This window comes from Borostomias antarcticus (assembly GCF_949987555.1).
Source record: "Borostomias antarcticus genome assembly, contig: scaffold_79, whole genome shotgun sequence".
In the NCBI taxonomy this organism is placed as follows: Eukaryota; Metazoa; Chordata; class Actinopteri; order Stomiiformes; family Stomiidae; genus Borostomias; species Borostomias antarcticus.
In genome coordinates this window covers 639621-659478 of record NW_028175942.1, presented here as the reverse complement: position 1 = coordinate 659478, position 19858 = coordinate 639621, and the positions used below count along the sequence as shown (strand labels likewise).

Sequence of the window (19858 nt, the reverse complement as noted above, 5' to 3'; positions counted from 1 at the left end):
ATAGGGTAGAGTGGGGGGGGTATAGGGTAGAGTGGGGAGGTATAGGGTAGAGTGGGGGGGGTATAGGGTAGAGTGGGGAGGTATAGGGTAGAGTGGGGGGGTATAGGGTAGAGCGGGGGGGTATAGGGTAGAGTGGGGGGGTATAGGGTAGAGTGTGGGGGGGTATAGGGTAGAGTGGGGGGGGTATAGGGTAGAGTGGGGAGGTATAGGGTAGAGTGGGGGGGGGGGTATAGGGTAGAGTGGGGGGGTATAGGGTAGAGTGGGGGGGTATAGGGTAGAGTGGGGGGGGTATAGGGTAGAGTGGGGGGGTATAGGGTAGAGTGGGGGGGTATAGGGTAGAGTGGGGGGGTATAGGGTAGAGTGGGGGGGGGTATAGGGTAGAGTGGGGGGGGTATAGGGTAGAGTGGGGAGGTATAGGGTAGAGTGGGGGGGGTATAGGGTAGAGTGGGGGGGTATAGGGTAGAGTGGGGGGGTATAGGGTAGAGTGGGGGGGGTATAGGGTAGAGTGGGGGGGTATAGGGTAGAGTGGGGGGGGTATAGGGTAGAGTGGGGGGGTATAGGGTAGAGTGGGGGGGTATAGGGTAGAGTGGGGGGGGTATAGGGTAGTGGAGGGGGGGGTATAGGGTAGAGTGGGGGGGTATAGGGTAGAGTGGGGGGGATAGGGTAGAGTGGGGGGGTATAGGGTAGAGTGGGGGGGGAATAGGGTAGAGTGGGGGGGTATAGGGTAAAGTGGGGGGTATAGGGTAGAGTGGGAGGGTATAGGGTAGAGTGGGGGGGTATAGGGTAGAGTGGGGGGTATAGGGTAGAGTGGGGGGTATAGGGTAGAGTGGGGGGGTATAGGGTAGAGTGGGGGGGGGGTATAGGGTAGAGTGGGGGGGGTATAGGGTAGAGTGGGGGGGTATAGGGTAGAGTGGGGGGGTATAGGGTAGAGTGGGGGGGTATAGGGTAGAGTGGGGGGGGGTATAGGGTAGAGTGGGGGGGTATAGGGTAGAGTGGGGGGGTATAGGGTAGAGTGGGGGGGTATAGGGTAGAGTGGGGGGGGGTATAGGGTAGAGTGGGGGGGTATAGGGTAAAGTGGGGGGGTATAGGGTAGAGTGGGGGGGGTATAGGGTAGAGTGGGGAGGTATAGGGTAGAGTGGGGGGGGGGTATAGGGTAGAGTGGGGGGGTATAGGGTAGAGTGGGGGGGTATAGGGTAGGTGGGGGGGGGTATAGGGTAGAGTGGGGGGGTATAGGGTAGAGTGGGGGGGTATAGGGTAGAGTGGGGGGGTATAGGGTAGAGTGGGGGGGGGTATAGGGTAGAGTGGGGGGGAATAGGGTAGAGTGGGGGGGGTATAGGGTAGAGTGGGGGGGGTATAGGGTAGTGGAGGGGGGGGTATAGGGTAGAGTGGGGGGGTATAGGGTAGAGTGGGGGGGATAGGGTAGAGTGGGGGGGTATAGGGTAGAGTGGGGGGGAATAGGGTAGAGTGGGGGGGTATAGGGTAGAGTGGGGGGGTATAGGGTAGAGTGGGGGGGGAATAGGGTAGAGTGGGGGGGTATAGGGTAAAGTGGGGGGTATAGGGTAGAGTGGGGGGGTATAGGGTAAAGTGGGGGGTATAGGGTAAAGTGGGGGGTATAGGGTAGAGTGGGGGGGTATAGGGTAGAGTGGGGGGGGTATAGGGTAGAGTGGGGGGGGAATAGGGTAGAGTGGGGGGGTATAGGGTAGAGTGGGGGGGTATAGGGTAGAGTGGGGGGGTATAGGGTTGAGTGGGGGGGTATAGGGTAGAGTGGGGGGGAGGTATAGGGTAGAGTGGGGGGGGAATAGGGTAGAGTGGGGGGGTATAGGGTAGAGTGGGGGGGTATAGGGTAGAGTGGGGGGGTATAGGGTAGAGTGGGGGGTATAGGGTAGAGTGGGGGGGTATAGGGTAGAGTGGGGGGGTATAGGGTTGAGTGGGGGGGTTGATAGGGTAGAGTGGGGGGGTATAGGGTAGAGTGGGGGGGGTATAGGGTAGAGTGGGGGGTATAGGGTAGAGTGGGGGGGGTATAGGGTAGAGTGGGGGGGTATAGGGTAGAGTGGGGGGGTATAGGGTAGAGTGGGGGGGATAGGGTAGAGTGGGGGGGGTATAGGGTAGAGTGGGGGGGTATAGGGTAGAGTGGGGGGTATAGGGTAGAGTGGGGGGGTATAGGGTAGAGTGGGGGGGGTATAGGGTAGAGTGGGGGGGGTATAGGGTAGAGTGGGGGGTATAGGGTAGAGTGGGGGGGTATAGGGTAGAGTGGGGGGGATAGGGTAGAGTGGGGGGGGTATAGGGTAGAGTGGGGGGGGTATAGGGTAGAGTGGGGGGGTATAGGGTAAGTGGGGGGGTATAGGGTAGAGTGGGGGGGGTATAGGGTAGAGTGGGGGGGTATAGGGTAGAGTGGGGGGGTATAGGGTAGAGTGGGGGGGATAGGGTAGAGTGGGGGGGGGGGTATAGGGTAGAGTGGGGGGGGGTATAGGGTAGAGTGGGGGGGGGGTATAGGGTAGAGTGGGCGGGGGGGTATAGGGTAGAGTGGGGGGGTATAGGGTAGAGTGGGGGGGGGTATAGGGTAGAGTGGGGGGTATAGGGTAGAGTGGGGGGGTATAGGGTAGAGTGGGGGGGTATAGGGTAGAGTGGGGGGGGTATAGGGTAGAGTGGGGGGGTATAGGGTAGAGTGGGGGGGTATAGGGTAGAGTGGGGGGTATAGGGTAGAGTGGGGGGGGTATAGGGTAGAGTGGGGGGTATAGGGTAGAGTGGGGGGGTATAGGGTAGAGTGGGGGGGTATAGGGTAGAGTGGGGGGGTATAGGGTAGAGTGGGGGGGTATAGGGTAGAGTGGGGGGGTATAGGGTAGAGTGGGGGGGGGTATAGGGTAGAGTGGGGGGGTATAGGGTAGAGTGGGGGGGGTATAGGGTAGAGTGGGGGGGTATAGGGTAGAGTGGGGGGGGTATAGGGTAGAGTGGGGGGGGTATAGGGTAGAGTGGGGGGGGTATAGGGTAGAGTGGGGGGGTATAGGGTAGAGTGGGGGGTTGGTGGGGGGGGTATAGGGTAGAGTGGGGGGGTATAGGGTAGAGTGGGCGGGGGGGTATAGGGTAGAGTGGGGGGGTATAGGGTAGGTGGGGGGGGTATAGGGTAGAGTGGGCGGGGGGGTATAGGGTAGAGTGGGGGGGGTATAGGGTAGAGTGGGGGGGGGTATAGGGTAGAGTGGGGGGGGTATAGGGTAGAGTGGGGGGGGTATAGGGTAGAGTGGGGGGGTATAGGGTAGAGTGGGGGGGTATAGGGTAGAGTGGGGGGGTATAGGGTAGAGTGGGGGGTATAGGGTAGAGTGGGCGGGGGGGGTATAGGGTAGAGTGGACGGGGTATAGGGTAGAGTGGGCGGGGGGGTATAGGGTAGAGTGGGGGGGGTATAGGGTAGAGTGGGGGGTATAGGGTAGAGTGGGGGGGTATAGGGTAGAGTGGGCGGGGGGGTATAGGGTAGAGTGGGGGGTATAGGGTAGAGTTGGGGGGTATAGGGTAGAGTGGGGGGGGAATAGGGTAGAGTGGGGGGGTATAGGGTAGAGTGGGGGGGGAATAGGGTAGAGTGGGGGGGTATAGGGTAGAGTGGGGGGGTATAGGGTAGAGTGGGGGGGGTATAGGGTAGAGTGGGGGGTATAGGGTAGAGTTGGGGGGTATAGGGTAGAGTGGGGGGTATAGGGTAGAGTTGGGGGGTATAGGGTAGAGTGGGGGGGGTATAGGGTAGAGTGGGGGGGTATAGGGTAGAGTGGGGGGTATAGGGTAGAGTTGGGGGGTATAGGGTAGAGTGGGGGGTATAGGGTAGAGTGGGGGGGTATAGGGTAGAGTGGGGGGTATAGGGTAGAGTGGGGAGGTATAGGGTAGAGTGGGGGGGGTATAGGGTAGAGTGGGGGGGTATAGGGTAGAGTGGGGGGGGAATAGGGTAGAGTGGGGGTATAGGGTAGAGTTGGGGGGTATAGGGTAGAGTGGGGGGGTATAGGGTAGAGTGGGGGGGGGTATAGGGTAGAGTGGGGGGGATAGGGTAGAGTGGGGGGGTATAGGGTAGTGGAGGGGGGGGTATAGGGTAGAGTGGGGGGGTATAGGGTAGAGTGGGGGGGTATAGGGTAGAGTGGGCGGGGGGGGTATAGGGTAGAGTGGGGGGGGAATAGGGTAGAGTGGGGGGGTATAGGGTAGAGTGGGGGGGTATAGGGTAGAGTGGGGGGTATAGGGTAGAGTTGGGGGGTATAGGGTAGAGTGGGGGGTATAGGGTAGAGTTGGGGGGTATAGGGTAGAGTGGGGGGGGAATAGGGTAGAGTGGGGGGGTATAGGGTAGAGTGGGGGGGGGGTATAGGGTAGAGTTGGGGGGTATAGGGTAGAGTGGGGGGTATAGGGTAGAGTTGGGGGGTATAGGGTAGAGTGGGGGGGATAGGGTAGAGTGGGGGGGTATAGGGTAGAGTGGGCGGGGGGGGTATAGGGTAGAGTTGGGGGGGAATAGGGTAGAGTGGGGGGGTATAGGGTAGAGTGGGGGGGGAATAGGGTAGAGTGGGGGGGTATAGGGTAGAGTTGGGGGGTATAGGGTAGAGTGGGGGGTATAGGGTAGAGTTGGGGGGTATAGGGTAGAGAGGGCGGGGTATAGGGTCGAGTGGACGGGGCATATGGAGGCAAGGGAGGTGGTGTGGGGGGGGGGGGGTAGAGAGAAAATAAGGAAGAAAAGAGTGAGAGAAAGAGAGAGAGTGGGGATTAAGAAATAAGAAGACGTGTGAGGATAGGCTAGACGCCCTCAGTCTTGAAGAAAATCCAACGTAAAAAACCCCATGATTTTTCACCTGGAAGTTGTGGCTGAGCCCAGAAGCCCCTCTGGTAGTCCCCGTGGTGAAGGTGCATGGTGGCCTGCAGCAGGTGAACCTCTGCGCTGGTGGGCTCCTTCTCCAGACAGACGTCTAGGAACCTCTGGGCAGAAGCACTGTCACCTTCCACGGGAAACGACGGGGTGTTATCTTACCTGAATAAGATCTGAATCTTACCTGAATACATGAGTTCATGTACTGTGCCTCTCAACTTACTTGAATAATTTACATTCTAGTCATTTCGCCGACGCTATTATCCAAAGCGACTTAAAATTAATACATTTGTCTTTATTCATAATTGCTATCCCTTCTAAGGTTGGCCCTTTATCCCTGTGTCTATTTTTTTCAGGATTTACTTGAATAGGGACAGATACAAATGCATGTCACATTGCAAAAAACAATGGCACATTGTAGCTGCCCACTCTCTGGCTTTACCTGCAAGGTATTTGGCGTGGGCCATGTGGTAGGCACCAAACATGAGACCGGGAGCCATTTTGACCACAGGATCCAGGATCATAATGGAGTGATTCAGGACAAACGGTAGAGGTTGGCCTACAGTGATGGGCTTTTCCTGGGATGAGGAAAGGGATGTTCTATATCATTAGAGCTTCATTTTTAGTCACCTCTGTGCTTATTGTATATGGATTTCATGTGGTGTGAGATGTATCTCTTTCCTTCTATGAGGAGAGAGGAAAGATCCACACTGATTTCTTCCAGTCCACTTTATTGAAAATATTGCAACGTTTCGACACTTAGGTCTTCAAGTTGAAGTTGCCTGATGAAGACCTAAGGGTCGAAACATTGCGATATTTTCAATAAAGTGAACCGGGAGAAATCAGTGTGTGGAAATCAGCGTCCTCACTTATGTACTCTAAGATCCAACACCTGGCCTACTAAGGTTGGATGTGCGCACAGCTCTTTTGCCTTTTTGTCTCTTTCCTCTTATAACACAGCGGTTGCTGTACCTGGACGTAGGAAAGGTTCAGGTTGACCACCTGGAAGATGAAGTTGGGGTGGAGTAAGTGGAAATACTCCGGGCCCATCGGGCGTCCTCGCAGAGCTAGGAAGTGGAGCTCCATGGCCTCCTTCAGTATGGGTGACACTACATCCAGCCCCGCCCCTCTCTTATGGGCTAGGAGGGCCTGCAGCAGGGCCAGCTCCTGTTCAGCACAGAGAGATGACGTACTGTAGCAGATCAGTTCACACGTTCAGAATGTGCACAGTGACTAGTGATATCCTGCATAGGTCTCTGAAACCACTTATGGAGATTAATGTGTGCATGTGAGTGCCCGTGTGTGTGTGTGTGTGTGTGTGTGTGTGTGTGTGTGTGTGTGTGTGTGTGTGTGTGTGTGCACGCATATTTGTGTGCGTGTGTGTCTGTGAGTGTGTATGTGTGTGTGTGTGTGTGTGTGTTTGTGCATTCCTGTCATACCGCCGACTGGCCAATCGAATGCTGGATCTCTCGAAGGAACTCCAGCTGGATGGCTGCCTCCTCCAGCTGTCCATCCATTAACTGGCAACGAATTAGACCTGGAGAAAAAAATGAGAGAAGTACAGTATACACACTAGCCATATTTACACTATGTTTCCAGACATTCACAGAGCCTGATATTCTTTCAATTAGAGATAGTATGCAGCGTGTTGCTTCTGTTGAACATGAACTCCCCCAGCAGAAAGGTCACCTGCTACCCCCGGCACGCTGCTGTTGTCGGCGTTGAGAGCAGTGGAGTGCCAGCGCGTCGCCTCTTTGGCCTTGTCCTGCAGGGCCAGCAGATAGCCCATCTCATTGGCAATGTCAGCGTCGGCTGGTGCCTTGGCATACGCCCTCTCAACAAAGGGGGTCAAAAGCTGTAGGATCTCAGCGTTACCAGCACACTACAGAGAGAGAGAGAGAGAGAGAGAGAGAGAGAGAGAGACAGAGAGAGAGAGACAGAGATGGGGAAAGAGAGAGAGAGGTGTGTGTGTGTGAGGGGGGGGGGGGGGGGGGAAAACATTCAATCGCATACAAGTTGATCTCAGTGTCACTTCTGTACAGTTGCTATGTTCTGTATCAAAATCACAGTATTTTTTTTTTTTTTTTTTAACTCTTCTACTGTCAACAAGAGACCCATGTCCCTTGATAAACAATGGTCTAGAATGTTGTGCTCTGTGGGTGCCATTGACAACAGAAACCAGGGGATATGTAGAAGCCCAGATGAGAACTACCCTGGAGGTCTTCAGCCTGACACTGCCTCCATTGCCTGGATTCAAGTTTTCCTAACCAATCACTAGAGACTGACGACTAACGCCTTGATAACGGCGTTGGTCCCGCCCATGCACTGATTAGCTCATTGTTAGTGCCCGCGGCACTGGACCGATCATTTTTCAACTGAGAAACTGCGATGCCAGACCAAGAATCAGTCAGCTGGGTGGAGTGGGCAGAGGTACCCAGGACCCAGGAAAGGCATTTCACAGAGGTCAAAGGGATATATTGTATGTTTACATGACACTGGTCAACACTTCTTCTGAGTGCACAAGGACATTCGTTACCCATCCTTTGAGTACACAAGGCTTTACAATACCAACATGACACTAATTGTCAAAGCTAACCCATCATACAGTACTTATTTGAGTGGTAAACTACAAAGTAGGCTACAATGCTTTGCCGTAACATGAATGCCACTATAACACGGTATACATTTGTAACCTCCTGCCAGTGGGAGAAATGAACCAGTTACTCTTACCAGTCTGCTGATGGGTTGTGTGATCCGGACCTGAACACTTGGCGAGCAAGGTTCGGAGATCTCCACAGCACTCAGCAGTACTTGGAGATGCTCCTTCGCCTGCAGCACAGACTTATACCTATAGTCACTTTGTTTTATAACACCATTGTGTCAAAGCAGCATTCTTAATGTTATGAATTAATGTGACATTCTTACTTTTGTTAGATCTCCATCCTTCACTATGGCATGGATGGCTAGAACTTGAATCGCCGTAAAATTCCTCCCATCTTGTTGTAAAATTCTGGATAAAACCGAAACATTTAGAATCATTACTAATAGAATAACTGGACATTTTCTTCAAGTAGCTCCATTTGAGGTGCACTTGATTTGCCTCATCGTGTGCATTTTGCAACTGTTCCATTGGTTTCATTGAATAGGGTCAATTAAATCAAGCAAACCCCATATATCTGACAGTAGTAGTTGAGCCAGGTGTGATCAGCCCACCTGTTGGCCAGCTCCAGGCCTTGCTCCCAGTCCTGGAGAGCCAGGAACAGGGTCATCTTCAGCAGCATTCCAGGGAGGAAATCTGGGTGGCACATCAGGATCTGATTGACGATCTCCAGGGATCTGGTGAAGTTCTGTTTCTCCAAAAAGTACTTCACCTGTAAATGTAACAGTATGAAAGTATTTTTATACTTGGTTTAAAAATAAGAGCACGCGAGTGGTCGATTCAAGCTGGTTTCAAACAAAAGACATTCTGTTACGATTTGCAAATTCAGATTCGAGAACAGGAAGTGTATCCAAGTCAAGAGTGAGTCACTGGGGGACGAAGGCGATAGTTTATAACGTGAAAAAGGAAGTGACAGTTTCAGGATGAAGAGGACAGGGAAGTGATGTCACACAGGAAGAATTTGTAGTTTTAACAGACTGATTCTAGAGGAACGAACTACAAAGTTAGAACAACAGTCAAGTAGGAAAACAAAACACAGTGGTGAGACTTGAATTTCTTCACAACAGCAAAGAGCAATCTAATGTCAGCAATCTTAGACGCCTTCTTACCACACTAGGCCTATCTACAAACCGATGACAGAATAAGAGAGGTGGAGAGATTTTGTACCTTTCCCATTAATCCAAGGACATCTTTGGAGTCGTGTACTCCCCCATCCAAGTATCGGATAGCATTGTTCCTCTGGAACTCATCCTCTGAGCTCACATTCAACCAGCCCTTCAGAATTAATCCCTGCTCAGACCGACAGAACATTATACAGGAACGTCTCTCCATTAATAATGTTTATCTTTTGTTATGTTAATTTGTTAATTATTTTCTACCAGAATTTGAGTTATTATTAAATTCATATATTGTCAAAGATACTGTATTTGGGCACTAGTTAATAATACATTTGAAGACATGGACCTCTTTGGAAGACTTGGAGATCCCCATTATCTTGTCGACATAGTCTTTGGCCTTGTCATTGCGTCCCATGAGCCAGAGGAGCAAGCCTCCATAGAACAAGGCCTGCTCCCCTGCTGTCTTACGCACGGTCCGCACATGGGACTCCAACTCTGACACAGCCTCTCGATCTGGGTACAACAGGGGAAAAAAAGCCAAGTGCTTGAGTACTTGTACTATGAGTAAAGTACTATGACATGGAATCTGTAATGTAGTGTTTTAATATGTAAATGCATGTTTTCATCGTATTGTACGAATGCATGTTTTATTGCATCATTTTTATTGTATTGTTGTATGTATATGGGACTGGAGATGGAAATTAGCAAAAGCTATAATATAGTACAATGCATCTTCTCTCTAAGGAGACTAATGAATTTAAATAAATAAACTCTATGAGTACCTTTTTGGAGGCTGAGTTAAGGGTGAAATTTAAATAGAAAATTATTATATTATTAAGTGTGGTATTAAAAAAAAACATCACAAAGTATTCCATCAAAGGTGTTGAACAGAAATGCACTGGGCACTGATAAGGCTAATAACTGTACAGAGGGTAAGAGAGGTATTAACATTCTCAGCTGTGTCCTGTAAATTGGATTAAATTAGAGGGGAAAACCGGTCTATCGAGTTGGTTTATTCAAACCACAACCCGTTTGTTTTGTGGTAGAACTGGAAATCTGAATGTAGCTGTCCACTTACCGCATGTTTCACATTGCTTGTGTGCACAGATAAGAGCCATTGGAGCACATATGGACACACTGGTATTGTCTTTGACCATCTCCAGCTCCCGTATGGCCTCCTGGATTCTACCTGCCAGAATTGAATTATAGCCAGAGTCATTGTTGTTCATGCGCGTCTGAAGTCATCTTTCAGTAACGAAACAGGCACCCATACCTTCCATTAGTTTCCCATAAGCTTTGAAACATTTGAGAACAGGATCGTTGTTGTATAGCTTGAAATATTCCTCAGCAGTATGTATGGCTTGTCTGAATAATTTCTCTCTTATGAAGTATGTAAGGGACGCCTGTGTGGGTAAAACAAGTAACGTTAACGTTAGTTAGCTAAATATTAGGAAATACACACTTTTTAATGCCTTTAGCATATGTCTGTAGCTAAGCAGCAAGATATTCATCGCGGACTAAGTTTTTGGAATATGAACACCTAACAGTTCATCCAAGACCCCCAAGTTCAGCTAAGTGCATGAGTGCGTGAGTGTGTCTGTGTGGTGAGAGCATGGGTGAGAGAGAGAGAGAGAGAGAGAGAGGGGAGAGGGGGAGAGAGAGAGAGAGAGAGAGAGAGGGGAGAGGGGGAGAGAGAGAGAGAGACCGAAAGAGAGAGGGAGATCAAACTCGATTTTTCTACAATCGCTATTTATTACTACTGTCTGACCTCCAGCGAACGCTCCCAGTGCAACGAGAACCATGAGTTCTGTGACAGCTCGTTAGCTAGCTCGCGGTTGATATTAGTTATTACCTACTGTAGCTAGTTTCACATTCGTTTGAACGGTTGCAATGGGTTTATCCCCAAGCTCTCTTTTATCAGACGGAGGGACGAGTGGATATCATGTCCACGGGGTAGGTACAATTAAATCGGCGTACCAGGCAAGGTTGTTGAAGGGTGGCGTTACGCTAAAAGCGACGCTTAGGAAACGATTTATCGACTGCTGTCTGGTGTGTTGGTAGCCAAGTTGATTGCCAAGCTACATTCAGAACAATATTCAACTATGAAAGCATGCTAACTATTTTCCATAAAACTAGCCCAGGTATAGCTGCATACTACGCTGCTCGCTAATAGTAGCCTAATGAATGTCATGTCCTCATCGATGGCGAGGAGATCCCACGGTAGCTGATGTGGCATCGCTCATATGACAGCTGTCAAGACAAAGACCAGTCATACAGACCATTATTGAGTTAACATACCAGGGTTTAGCTAGCCGACTTGCACAATGTCTTATTGTCATTAGGAGTGTTGAGTACATCTCCCTGAAATTGTGTCTGGAAATGCTAGTGTACATTTGCCTGTGTACTACTGTGTAGATGATCAGATAAGATGTGTATCATTTTCAGATTCAAGAGGACTCGCCAGCAGAGAAGGCTGGCCTGGAGCCTTTCTTTGATTTCATCTTGTCTATAGGAAATACCAGACTGGTGAGTAAACTATTTGTGGGGACAGTGTAGGGTTGAGACTAGAGTTTATCCTGCCGCGGTGCTGCTTCTCTGAGCGTTTCAGGAGATCCTTTATCCCCTCTGCCATCAGACTGTACAACGCCTCCCCAGACTCAAGGGACTCCATTGACCGGAGTAGGTGATGGCTAATGACTCTTAGTTTTAGTACTCCTGAAAACAAGCTTATTTTATGCTTTTACTGCTCTGTTATGCTTTTATTACCTTTTAATGTTTTTATTGTTTTCATGTTTTATTGTTTTGTACCGTCTTGTGGTTTAGTGTTTGTCTATTGTTATGTGTCACGCTGCAACACTGAATTTCCCTGACGGGATGAATAAAGTATTATCTTATCTTATCTTATATTAGACCTCTCTGTTATACATAGTCCAATAATTGGAGGAAATGGATATCTGCACACTGGGTTATAATTCCCAATACTTTATTCAATTAGTAACATTTCAACCTAGCTGTTGGGTTGAAAAGTTGCTAATTGGAAGTATTGGGAGCTATAATCCAGATTTGGTTTTATCCTGCACCTAAAGACAGGTTGTGCACACAGCCACTCTCCTATGTAGTGCATACTGCAGTCCAATATCAAACATGAATCTAATGCCAGTGTTTGTCTAATTCTGTCAATATTGACACTCCTTCAAGGGAACGCCCCATCTGAGGTCTACGGGGCAGATCTACTGAAGGCTTGCGTGTGTTAAACCACATACAAAACTGTTAGCCTACAGTACCACTTGTATAAAAATGCCCAAGCTGATTAGAGCTTCTGGATGAAATACAGATATTATAGATGATTTAGTGCCAGTCACAAGAAGGAAACACGCAATACCAGTAATGCCTAAGAGTCTTGCAACTCATGCATTTCTTTGCCTCTGGGTTATTCCAGAGTACATTATCTTTCGCTGCTGGGATCTCCCTGTCCAGTTTTTGATGTGTGCTGTCAGTGGTCTGAATGATGCAGTGCAGGATGGACAGGTTTCTGGTCAAGTTCTACATGGTTGAAAGCCCTTTAAGGAGATAGGATACACAGCATGTTCACCCCACAAGTCTTCAACTCTTGACGGCTGTGGATTTTAGAGCATACAGTTAACAAAAACAATTCATGGGGAAGTTTGAAGAGGGTTATGTATACCATGGGATCCTTTTAGTTCAGATATATTGATGATCTATTTTTTGTCTTTTCTAGCACTTCTGAGATGCTTAACGAATTTGTGATATATGTGAACTCCAGGTTCCCCTCTTTCAAATTCACTTTGGAGGCCAGCAGAGAATCAATGTCTTGATGTGCTGGTAAAAAACCCTGATGTGAAACAGACTACTGTGTACCATAAACAACCGGACAGAAACAACTACCTACTCTAGCTACAGCTACCACCCATCTAGCTTGAAAAGAGGGTTACCATATAGTCAATTGTAAAGACTAAACAGAATTTGCAGTACAGAGTCTGAACTTGAAAGACAAGCCAAGGACCTATGTGACTGTTTTAGGACTAAGGGTTATAAAGAAAGAACTGTATTGAGCAGCATGTCCAGAGGCAAAGAGATGGACAGGACGAGCCTCCTCACCTTAAGACCAACCCCCCCTAGTGGTCCATCCACTGTACTGTGCACTACTTTTTCTCCCATTTCTCAGTCCATCGAGCACACAGTAAAAAAGCAGTGGCACATACTTTCAAGTGACCTAGCGGCTGGACGGTCGTTCTCCACTCCGCCTATTTTTGCTAATAAACATGCAAAAACTCTGAGAGAGAGAGAGATTGGTGAGAAATGACACATACACACAACCCCAACACTTCTTGGCGACGTTGCCCCCCAGGGAACTTTGCCTGCAATAACTGTTAGCTGTAATGCCATGATTAATGCTGACTGTTTCATACACCCTCACACGGCAAAAAGATCAAAGCAAGAGGAAGAATCACATGTAGAACAAAATAGACAGTGCACTGTATCTGTTGAAATACCCAAGTGGATTTTATTATGTTGGTAAAACCAAGATAGAATTGAAGGCCAGAATATCTGAGCGTGAGAGTAACTTGAGGAACCATGACGAGAAGCCCCCTGTAGCCAGGCATGTCAATGCCACAGGACATGAGGTTAATTTGGTGGTTATCTTACAGGTGCATCTCAGAAAATTAGAATATTGTGGAAAAAGTCCATTATTTTCTGTAATTTAATTGAAACAGTTAAACTTTCATGTATTCTAGATCAATTACACAAAGTGAAATATTTCAAGCCTTTTTTGTTTTAATCTTTATGATTGTACTGTATGTTCATTTATACACTCAATACTTGGTGGGGGCTCCTTTTGCAAAAATTACTGCAACAACATGGAGCGTGGCATGGAGGCAATCAACATTGAAATATTTCACTACATGTTTAATGAATCTACACTGTATAATATATGAAGGTTTCACTTTTTGAATTAAATTACGAAAAATAATGAACTTTCCACAATATTCTAATTTTCGGAGATGCACCTGTATATATATATATATATATATATATATATATTGTATGGGTCATTTCCGCCTAGGCTAGTCTCGGAGCCAGACTCTCTATGGAGGAGAGGGTCTGGACTTCAGCCGCTTAGAATTTGTAAAAGGAAGTTCTTAAAAAAACTCATCACTTCTGGTCCGGACTGTCTACTACTCTCTACGGAGGTTTGACGGGATATCTGCCCGTTTTTTTTCCTTCATCAAAATTTCTGCGTCTGAATACCAGACGTAGTTGACAGTCCGGGCCGGTAGTCGACTCGTCTGGCTCGCGAGACGATGCCTAGGCGGGCTAAACACTGACGTGGGCCGGAGGACTGAAACACGTGTGTCATTGTCTGCTGTACATGTGCATTAAAAGCAGTTAAAACTTATTTCAGAGTTCTGATTTGCCCCCATTTTGTAAAATCCATTCAAAACACACAAAACCAGCATTTGTTTGCACTTGACGCCATCAACGCAATCACCTGCAAATACATTAAGAACAAATGAACACGAAATTTAGCAGGCTTTATTTTGGATTTTAGCAAATCAAGGCCTGTGTGTAAGGCTGTTAAGCCCTTTCGGATTAAGAACAGGTGTGTTTACAGTACCTCTCTCTCTCTCTCTCCCCCTCCCTCCCTCCCTCTCTCTCTGTCCCTCTCTCTCCCCCCCTCTGTCCCTCTGTGTAGAACAAAGACAGCAGCCTGCTGAAAGACCTGCTCAGGGCTAATGTGGAGAAGCCTGTGAAGCTGGAGGTGTACAGTACCAAGGCCCAGAAGGCTCGGGAGCTGGAGCTGGTCCCCAGTAACATGTGGGGCGGACAGGGTCTGCTGGGAGCCAGCGTCCGCTTTTGTAGCTTCCAGGGAGCCATTGAAAACGTGTGGCATGTCTTGGTGAGTCAAGACCAAAGGCAAGGGTTTGATTTTGATTTGATTGATTTTCATTGCTGTGTGTGCATGCGTGTGTGTGTGCATACGTGTGTGTCGTTGACGATGCTGATATTTTCTGTATAGAATGGTTCAATAGCTCTACCTCTCTTAGGACGTAGAATCAAATTCCCCTGCTGCATTAGCTGGCTTGCAAGCAAAACAAGACTTCATCGTTGGGGCAGACCAGGTGTTACAAGATGTAAGTCTGCCTTTTCATCAACAGAGTTTACAGTCAAAACATGAAAAATATCAACCTCAGAGGTTGATGAAAGATAACGCTTACAAAGCTTCTGAGATGGTTTTGTTTCTCTTCCTCTGTGACTGCTTGTCACTTCCTGTTTATCGACCCGCAGTCTGAGGACTTCTACTCTCTGATTGAGGCCAGCGAGGGCAAGCCTCTGAAGCTGCTGGTCTACAACACGCAGAGAGACCAGTGCAGGGAGGTGCTGGTGACCCCTAATGGGGCCTGGGGAGGAGAGGGCAGGTACCGTAATTGGCACTAGGAATGTTAATTGATTAATTGCCGATAAGAATTTACTCGAGTAAGATTTGGTTACTTGATTAATTGCTTGTTAATGGAACGGAACTTTTTTTTTTTTTGGAACGAACGTTATCAACGGGAGTTGCGTGAAATGTAATCATGATTTAGGGTCTGACTGCACATGAGGGCGCCACGCCATGTAGTGAAGGCTAATTGGGATGCCGGGAAATTTCAACGACACAGCGGAAGAAAGACACAAAAATGAAGCGAGTAAAGCGCAGTCCAGCGTTGGATGTTCTTATTAATTAATCGACTGTTGTTTGTTAAGATTAACAGTTATCGATTCATGAAATTCCTTGAAATTGACATTGCATCAGATCATACACAGAGCAGGAGCTCACATATCCCTGCATAGTACAGATTTAAGGCCTGTTTCTTGGACACAGATTAAGCCAAGAGATGGAGAATCTCTATTGATATGTACTGTATCTCAGTCTAAGCACGTTGGAAATCACTTTAATCGGCCTCCCCATCTTGTCTGTTTGATTTCAGCTTGGGCTGTGGGATTGGTTACGGCTACCTGCACAGAATCCCAATCCGCCTGGGTCACAGCCAGAGAGACAGGGCCCGCGCCTCCAATACACCTCAAGATGGCGACACACAAGAAATGACTACAAGTGACTCCGCTGAGGTACTGTACAGAGAAGCTCGTCAAGCACTTTTCCTCTACTCTTGAGAACGCTTCAGAAAAGCTTTTGTAGAAAGCCGAAAGGCTCAATTGCTTTTTTATGTCCCTCCACTTAGGTGGCTATAGAGGGTCCGTCCGGTCAGCGTGATGAGGGAGAGATGGGCCTGGAACACAGTGGACAACCTGTAGAAGACCCGTCTCTAAAATACACCTTTCTGCCTGCTCATAAAGACGGAGTTGCAGAGCTAGGTGATAATACTAAGTAAATGTGTGTGTGTGTGTGTGTGTGTGTGTGTGTGTGTGTGTGTGCGCGCGCGTGTGCGCATTCTGTTTGTGTGTGTTACCGTTTGTTTTTTTATACATCCAACTGCCCCATTTCAGTTGCATTAACAAAATAGTTTTAAGGAGCTTTGAACGCACTAACAGTACATATTGTAACTCTGTTTGCATACCAGACATCTGCAGCGTCTGTCAATGTCGGTGACACATCCTACCCTGATAACCTGCTCAGCCTGGGTGAGATGAATCTACTGTAAAATGAAACAAGAAAAAAGGACAGCACTGTGTTTGCAGTCTGTAATCTCATGTGATATCTTGTAGGAAGTGTATGTTTTGTTATGTCCACATCATGTCCTTATGTATGTTGTTCACCTGTGATAGCCACTTTGTATCAATGACTTATTGTGGAAGGCAAGGCAAGGCATGTTTAGGCACATTTCAGCAACAAGGCAATTCAAAGTGCTTTACGTGAGACATTAAAAGCATCGAGACAAAGTGCAACACGTAAAAGGTCATATAAAACGAAATGCAAAACAAAGACAAATTCTCTCTCTAAGGCAAATAATGACTATATCCTGTAGATGAGTCATCAGTGAGCCAGGAGGCGTCGGTGGAAGCAGGCGTGCTCGTCAGGGAAGTTCACGTGGACCAAACTGCAGACTCCTCTCTTCCCTGCCAAGCACCCACAGCCGACAAGGTCGATCCCAGTCCCGATGTCACCAAGGAGGCGCTGTCGGACACTAGCGTGTCACCTGAGCAGGACATGGACCTGACAACCGCCAGCCCAGAGTCAGAGGAAGCAGAGGCCCTGGGACCACCTCAGAAGACTACCCCTGATGTTTAGAAGTAAAGAGCTTTATTAATAACCTATATCTCTATGAGTAGGAGTAGTCTGCATCCTACTCAGAAACACTACTGATTAAGCTTGCTCAAGAGTACAGGCTAAGAATTTAAAGGAAAATCACATTATTTTTATTAGTACATAAGATTTATTGTTGACATTTGTTTTTATTTGTAAGACATTTGCTTTCTATTTAAATATCACTGCATGCGATTTGCACATCTTTGCAAAAGGTTGTTTATCTAACGGTGAATTGTAGGATGATTGGTTGGGCAATTTGAATGTTCTGCACAGTAGTCGAAGGGTTTATACACACTGCAAAGGTTTCCTACTTACCAAACTAGAGGCCTGATTGTAGTATCTTATTTGTTTTTACTAACACCAAGCTGCTGGAAAATGTGCATCTTAGCTCCTAATTCTGCACCAAAAATTTTATTATATATAATACATGCAGGTATCTTATTTGTGATCAACATGTATACAGTATACTGTAGGTACAGTATGTAAGCATTGCTTACATAGTTAATCTGTTTGGAGAGAATGTTTTAGTCTTTTGGATGATCATATCTGTTTCTGTACTTTTCAAATACTGCATGTGAGGTGTCATATCATTTGTTACTCCATTGACGGTATTGTGTAGTTTGTTTATGTAGATGTTACATTGTTGATGAGCGCAAATGCGGTTCTATTGTGAAGCTGGTCAGTTATCTCATGCTAATACAGCATTGTACTTGTATGTTGCACTTTAACAATACTGTATATCTGATTTGAGAATAGGGTGGTACCTGTATTCAAATCAGTTTGACCCTAATATAACCTCCTTGGTAGGACCTTCAGAGAAACTGTTCTGCTCTCAGGCTCTGACCCGTTCAATCACCATCAAAGCCTTCTTGTTGCGTCCAAAAGTTAGTCTACCTACAGTAAACAGGTAGTAGGCTGGTTGCCTCACTGGAAAAGTTTAATTCACTTACAGTTCTGTTTTTATTCAAGTTGGGCCAATCCTACAGTAGTTACACTGGACAGATAGCTTACCTTTATGATTGTATTTTCTTTAATCACATTTAATGACATTTAGTTGCCTTTATGTTAATGTGTCACCTTAATTTTTCTACATTTGTGCATGTCTTAAGGCTATTGCACTGCTTCACTGAGACTTGAGAACATGCAAATAATGCCTTATTAACAAGGAATTAGTTTGTACAATTTAGAATTATTCAAATATTTTTTTGTTTGTTTGACTCAAATGCAGATCAGTTGGAATGCTTTGCATTGAAAGCAATGCACTTTGCGACTTGTAGGAAAGGCTGTGTTATTCTGTATCCTGACATGGAGAAATCAGCGAGAACCCAAATAAAGTTTTGAATAAATAAACTATATTTTCCTGTCCTGGACGTTTTACGACTTTACAGCAGTAAAATGTTCGTCATGAGGATAGACATATGTGTGCAAATTGTCATGTCTGTAGGTCAAACGGGGCCTGAGATATGCCTGTTCAAAGTTCGCAACTTCAGTCGGCTGCTATAGCGCCACCTTTTGGCCAATCCATGTGAGACTTGCTCCATGGCTTCAGGGCCTAAGCCTCTACGACTCTGCCGCTTTTTGTAAAAAGCGACCAGTCCGTTATAGGGCCTGCCATAGACTCCCATGGCAGATCAATAATAATAATAATAATATAATAAATGTGGGTATAGGGTAGCAGGAAGTACTGCTTTAAGGTTAATGTCAGAACCCTTGAATGACCACGGGACAGGAGGTAGTACAAAAGAACAATCTTTATTAATAACTACAATTCATAAAACGATAGCTCGGGTTCATCGCTCGAGAAATGACAAGAGTTTAGGCGGGCCCACCGCGGACCATGACAGGCGATCCCAAGTTCCCACAGCAACTTGTGATCACACTACAACCTGGCCACACCAACCAACTGGACCACACCCCAACAGGGCACACAGAACCTTCAGAAGTCACTTCAAACCAATTGGGTCACACGACACACACACACGTGATTTAAAGGGAATCTAGAAGTCCCGCCTGTGGTCGATGCCGCGCCCTCGCCTGTTTCTTTCATTCCCTAATTATAAAAACGATATAAACCTATGCTAAGAATACAACACAAAATCACAATAGTCTAAATGAAGTCTTTTTAGAATGCACTCAACTCGCCCGCTTGGCGAGACCCTCCCCCGGGGTCTGCGCTTGGGACGCCGTCCAGCTCCCCGGGGAAACGGCTTCGCTGGACAGCGTAATAGAAGGTACGATGATGCCTCGTTTGTAGTGTCAGTAGTCAGTGAGCAACATGCGGCTATAGCACTGCTCTAATCCCGTCCCTAGCTAACTACAGGAGGCAGCAAACCTCCCCTCCTTGCGCAGGAACAGCTACCCCCTCTGTACCTGTCTTCGTCGCCGGTAGTCCTAATAACTACGAACGACAACCACCCTTCCCATAGGAGTGCCCAGCCGCGTAGTGAGGTGCTCTCCCGATGTGGCGTCTGCCTTGCTTATCTAGCCTCTCCCATCAATCAGTCCCAGCTGAGTTCATTCAGTAAATTGGGTCAAGCTCTGCTGTGTGTGCGTCACTAATTGTCAAGTCCACAGCTCATTCACATCACACTATTCTGACGCCTGTCCACTATTCTAACATCTGTCCATGTCAGCACATCATCAGATGTCCCTGCATCTTGTTTGTGTTTTGCCATTTGATAAACAAAACAGCCCGTAGGGTGAGTGGATTGTTGTTGGACCAGTTTGCCCTCATATGTGCTCACAATCCTCACAGCCCTGGTGACTGACTCCAATAATAAAGGAAGTTTGCATATTAAAGGTGAAATTAGATTATAGAAACTGATACTCAGTATCACCTGAGGATTAGTAGTCTGACATGAAGCACAGTGCAGAGAGATTTTATAAGGGAACAAAGCAAATAGGAAGTTCAGATCACACAGGCACAGGTGCAAGTTAGGATGGAATAGGAATAGGTTGATCAGATATCCCAACAGCACATACGCCCAGAAATGGC

The 19858-nt window shown here is 47.4% G+C and overlaps 2 protein-coding genes across 2 annotated transcripts in view; one reads left to right on the top strand and one right to left on the bottom strand.

Annotated features, from left to right (window-relative positions):
• LOC311329015 (tetratricopeptide repeat protein 21B-like) overlaps positions 1-9826 on the bottom strand; it is a gene marked incomplete at both ends in the record, with an annotated part of 12401 nt that extends 2575 nt beyond the window's left edge. Inside the window, 10 exons of the mRNA XM_084462901.1 lie at positions 4826-4950; positions 5263-5398; positions 5793-5987; positions 6260-6357; positions 6510-6702; positions 7551-7649; positions 7746-7830; positions 8034-8191; positions 8944-9110; positions 9736-9826. Coding sequence (XP_084319027.1) covers positions 4826-4950; positions 5263-5398; positions 5793-5987; positions 6260-6357; positions 6510-6702; positions 7551-7649; positions 7746-7830; positions 8034-8191; positions 8944-9110; positions 9736-9826 — 1347 coding nt within the window. The remainder of the gene's footprint in view (positions 1-4825; positions 4951-5262; positions 5399-5792; positions 5988-6259; positions 6358-6509; positions 6703-7550; positions 7650-7745; positions 7831-8033; positions 8192-8943; positions 9111-9735) is intronic.
• Positions 9827-10407: 581 nt separating this feature from the next.
• On the top strand, positions 10408-18186 carry LOC311329001 (Golgi reassembly-stacking protein 1-like). Its single transcript, XM_084462886.1, has 9 exons — positions 10408-10550; positions 11043-11123; positions 14314-14517; positions 14666-14752; positions 14907-15037; positions 15587-15725; positions 15839-15971; positions 16178-16238; positions 16583-18186. Exons 1-8 carry the CDS (start codon positions 10488-10490, stop codon positions 16204-16206), a joined length of 867 nt encoding a protein of 288 aa, XP_084319012.1. The 5' UTR covers positions 10408-10487; the 3' UTR covers positions 16207-16238; positions 16583-18186.
• The last annotated feature ends 1672 nt before the right edge of the window (positions 18187-19858 follow it).

Excerpts from the sequence above, each read along its gene's own strand:
- LOC311329001 (XM_084462886.1), top strand. The coding sequence starts at position 10,488 with ATGGGTTTATCCCCAAGCTCTCTTTTATCAGACGGAGGGACGAGTGGA. Across the intron at positions 11,124-14,313 it reads CTATAGGAAATACCAGACTG|AACAAAGACAGCAGCCTGCT; the intron begins GTGAGTAAACTA and ends CCCTCTGTGTAG. Across the intron at positions 15,726-15,838 it reads CTACAAGTGACTCCGCTGAG|GTGGCTATAGAGGGTCCGTC; the intron begins GTACTGTACAGA and ends CCCTCCACTTAG.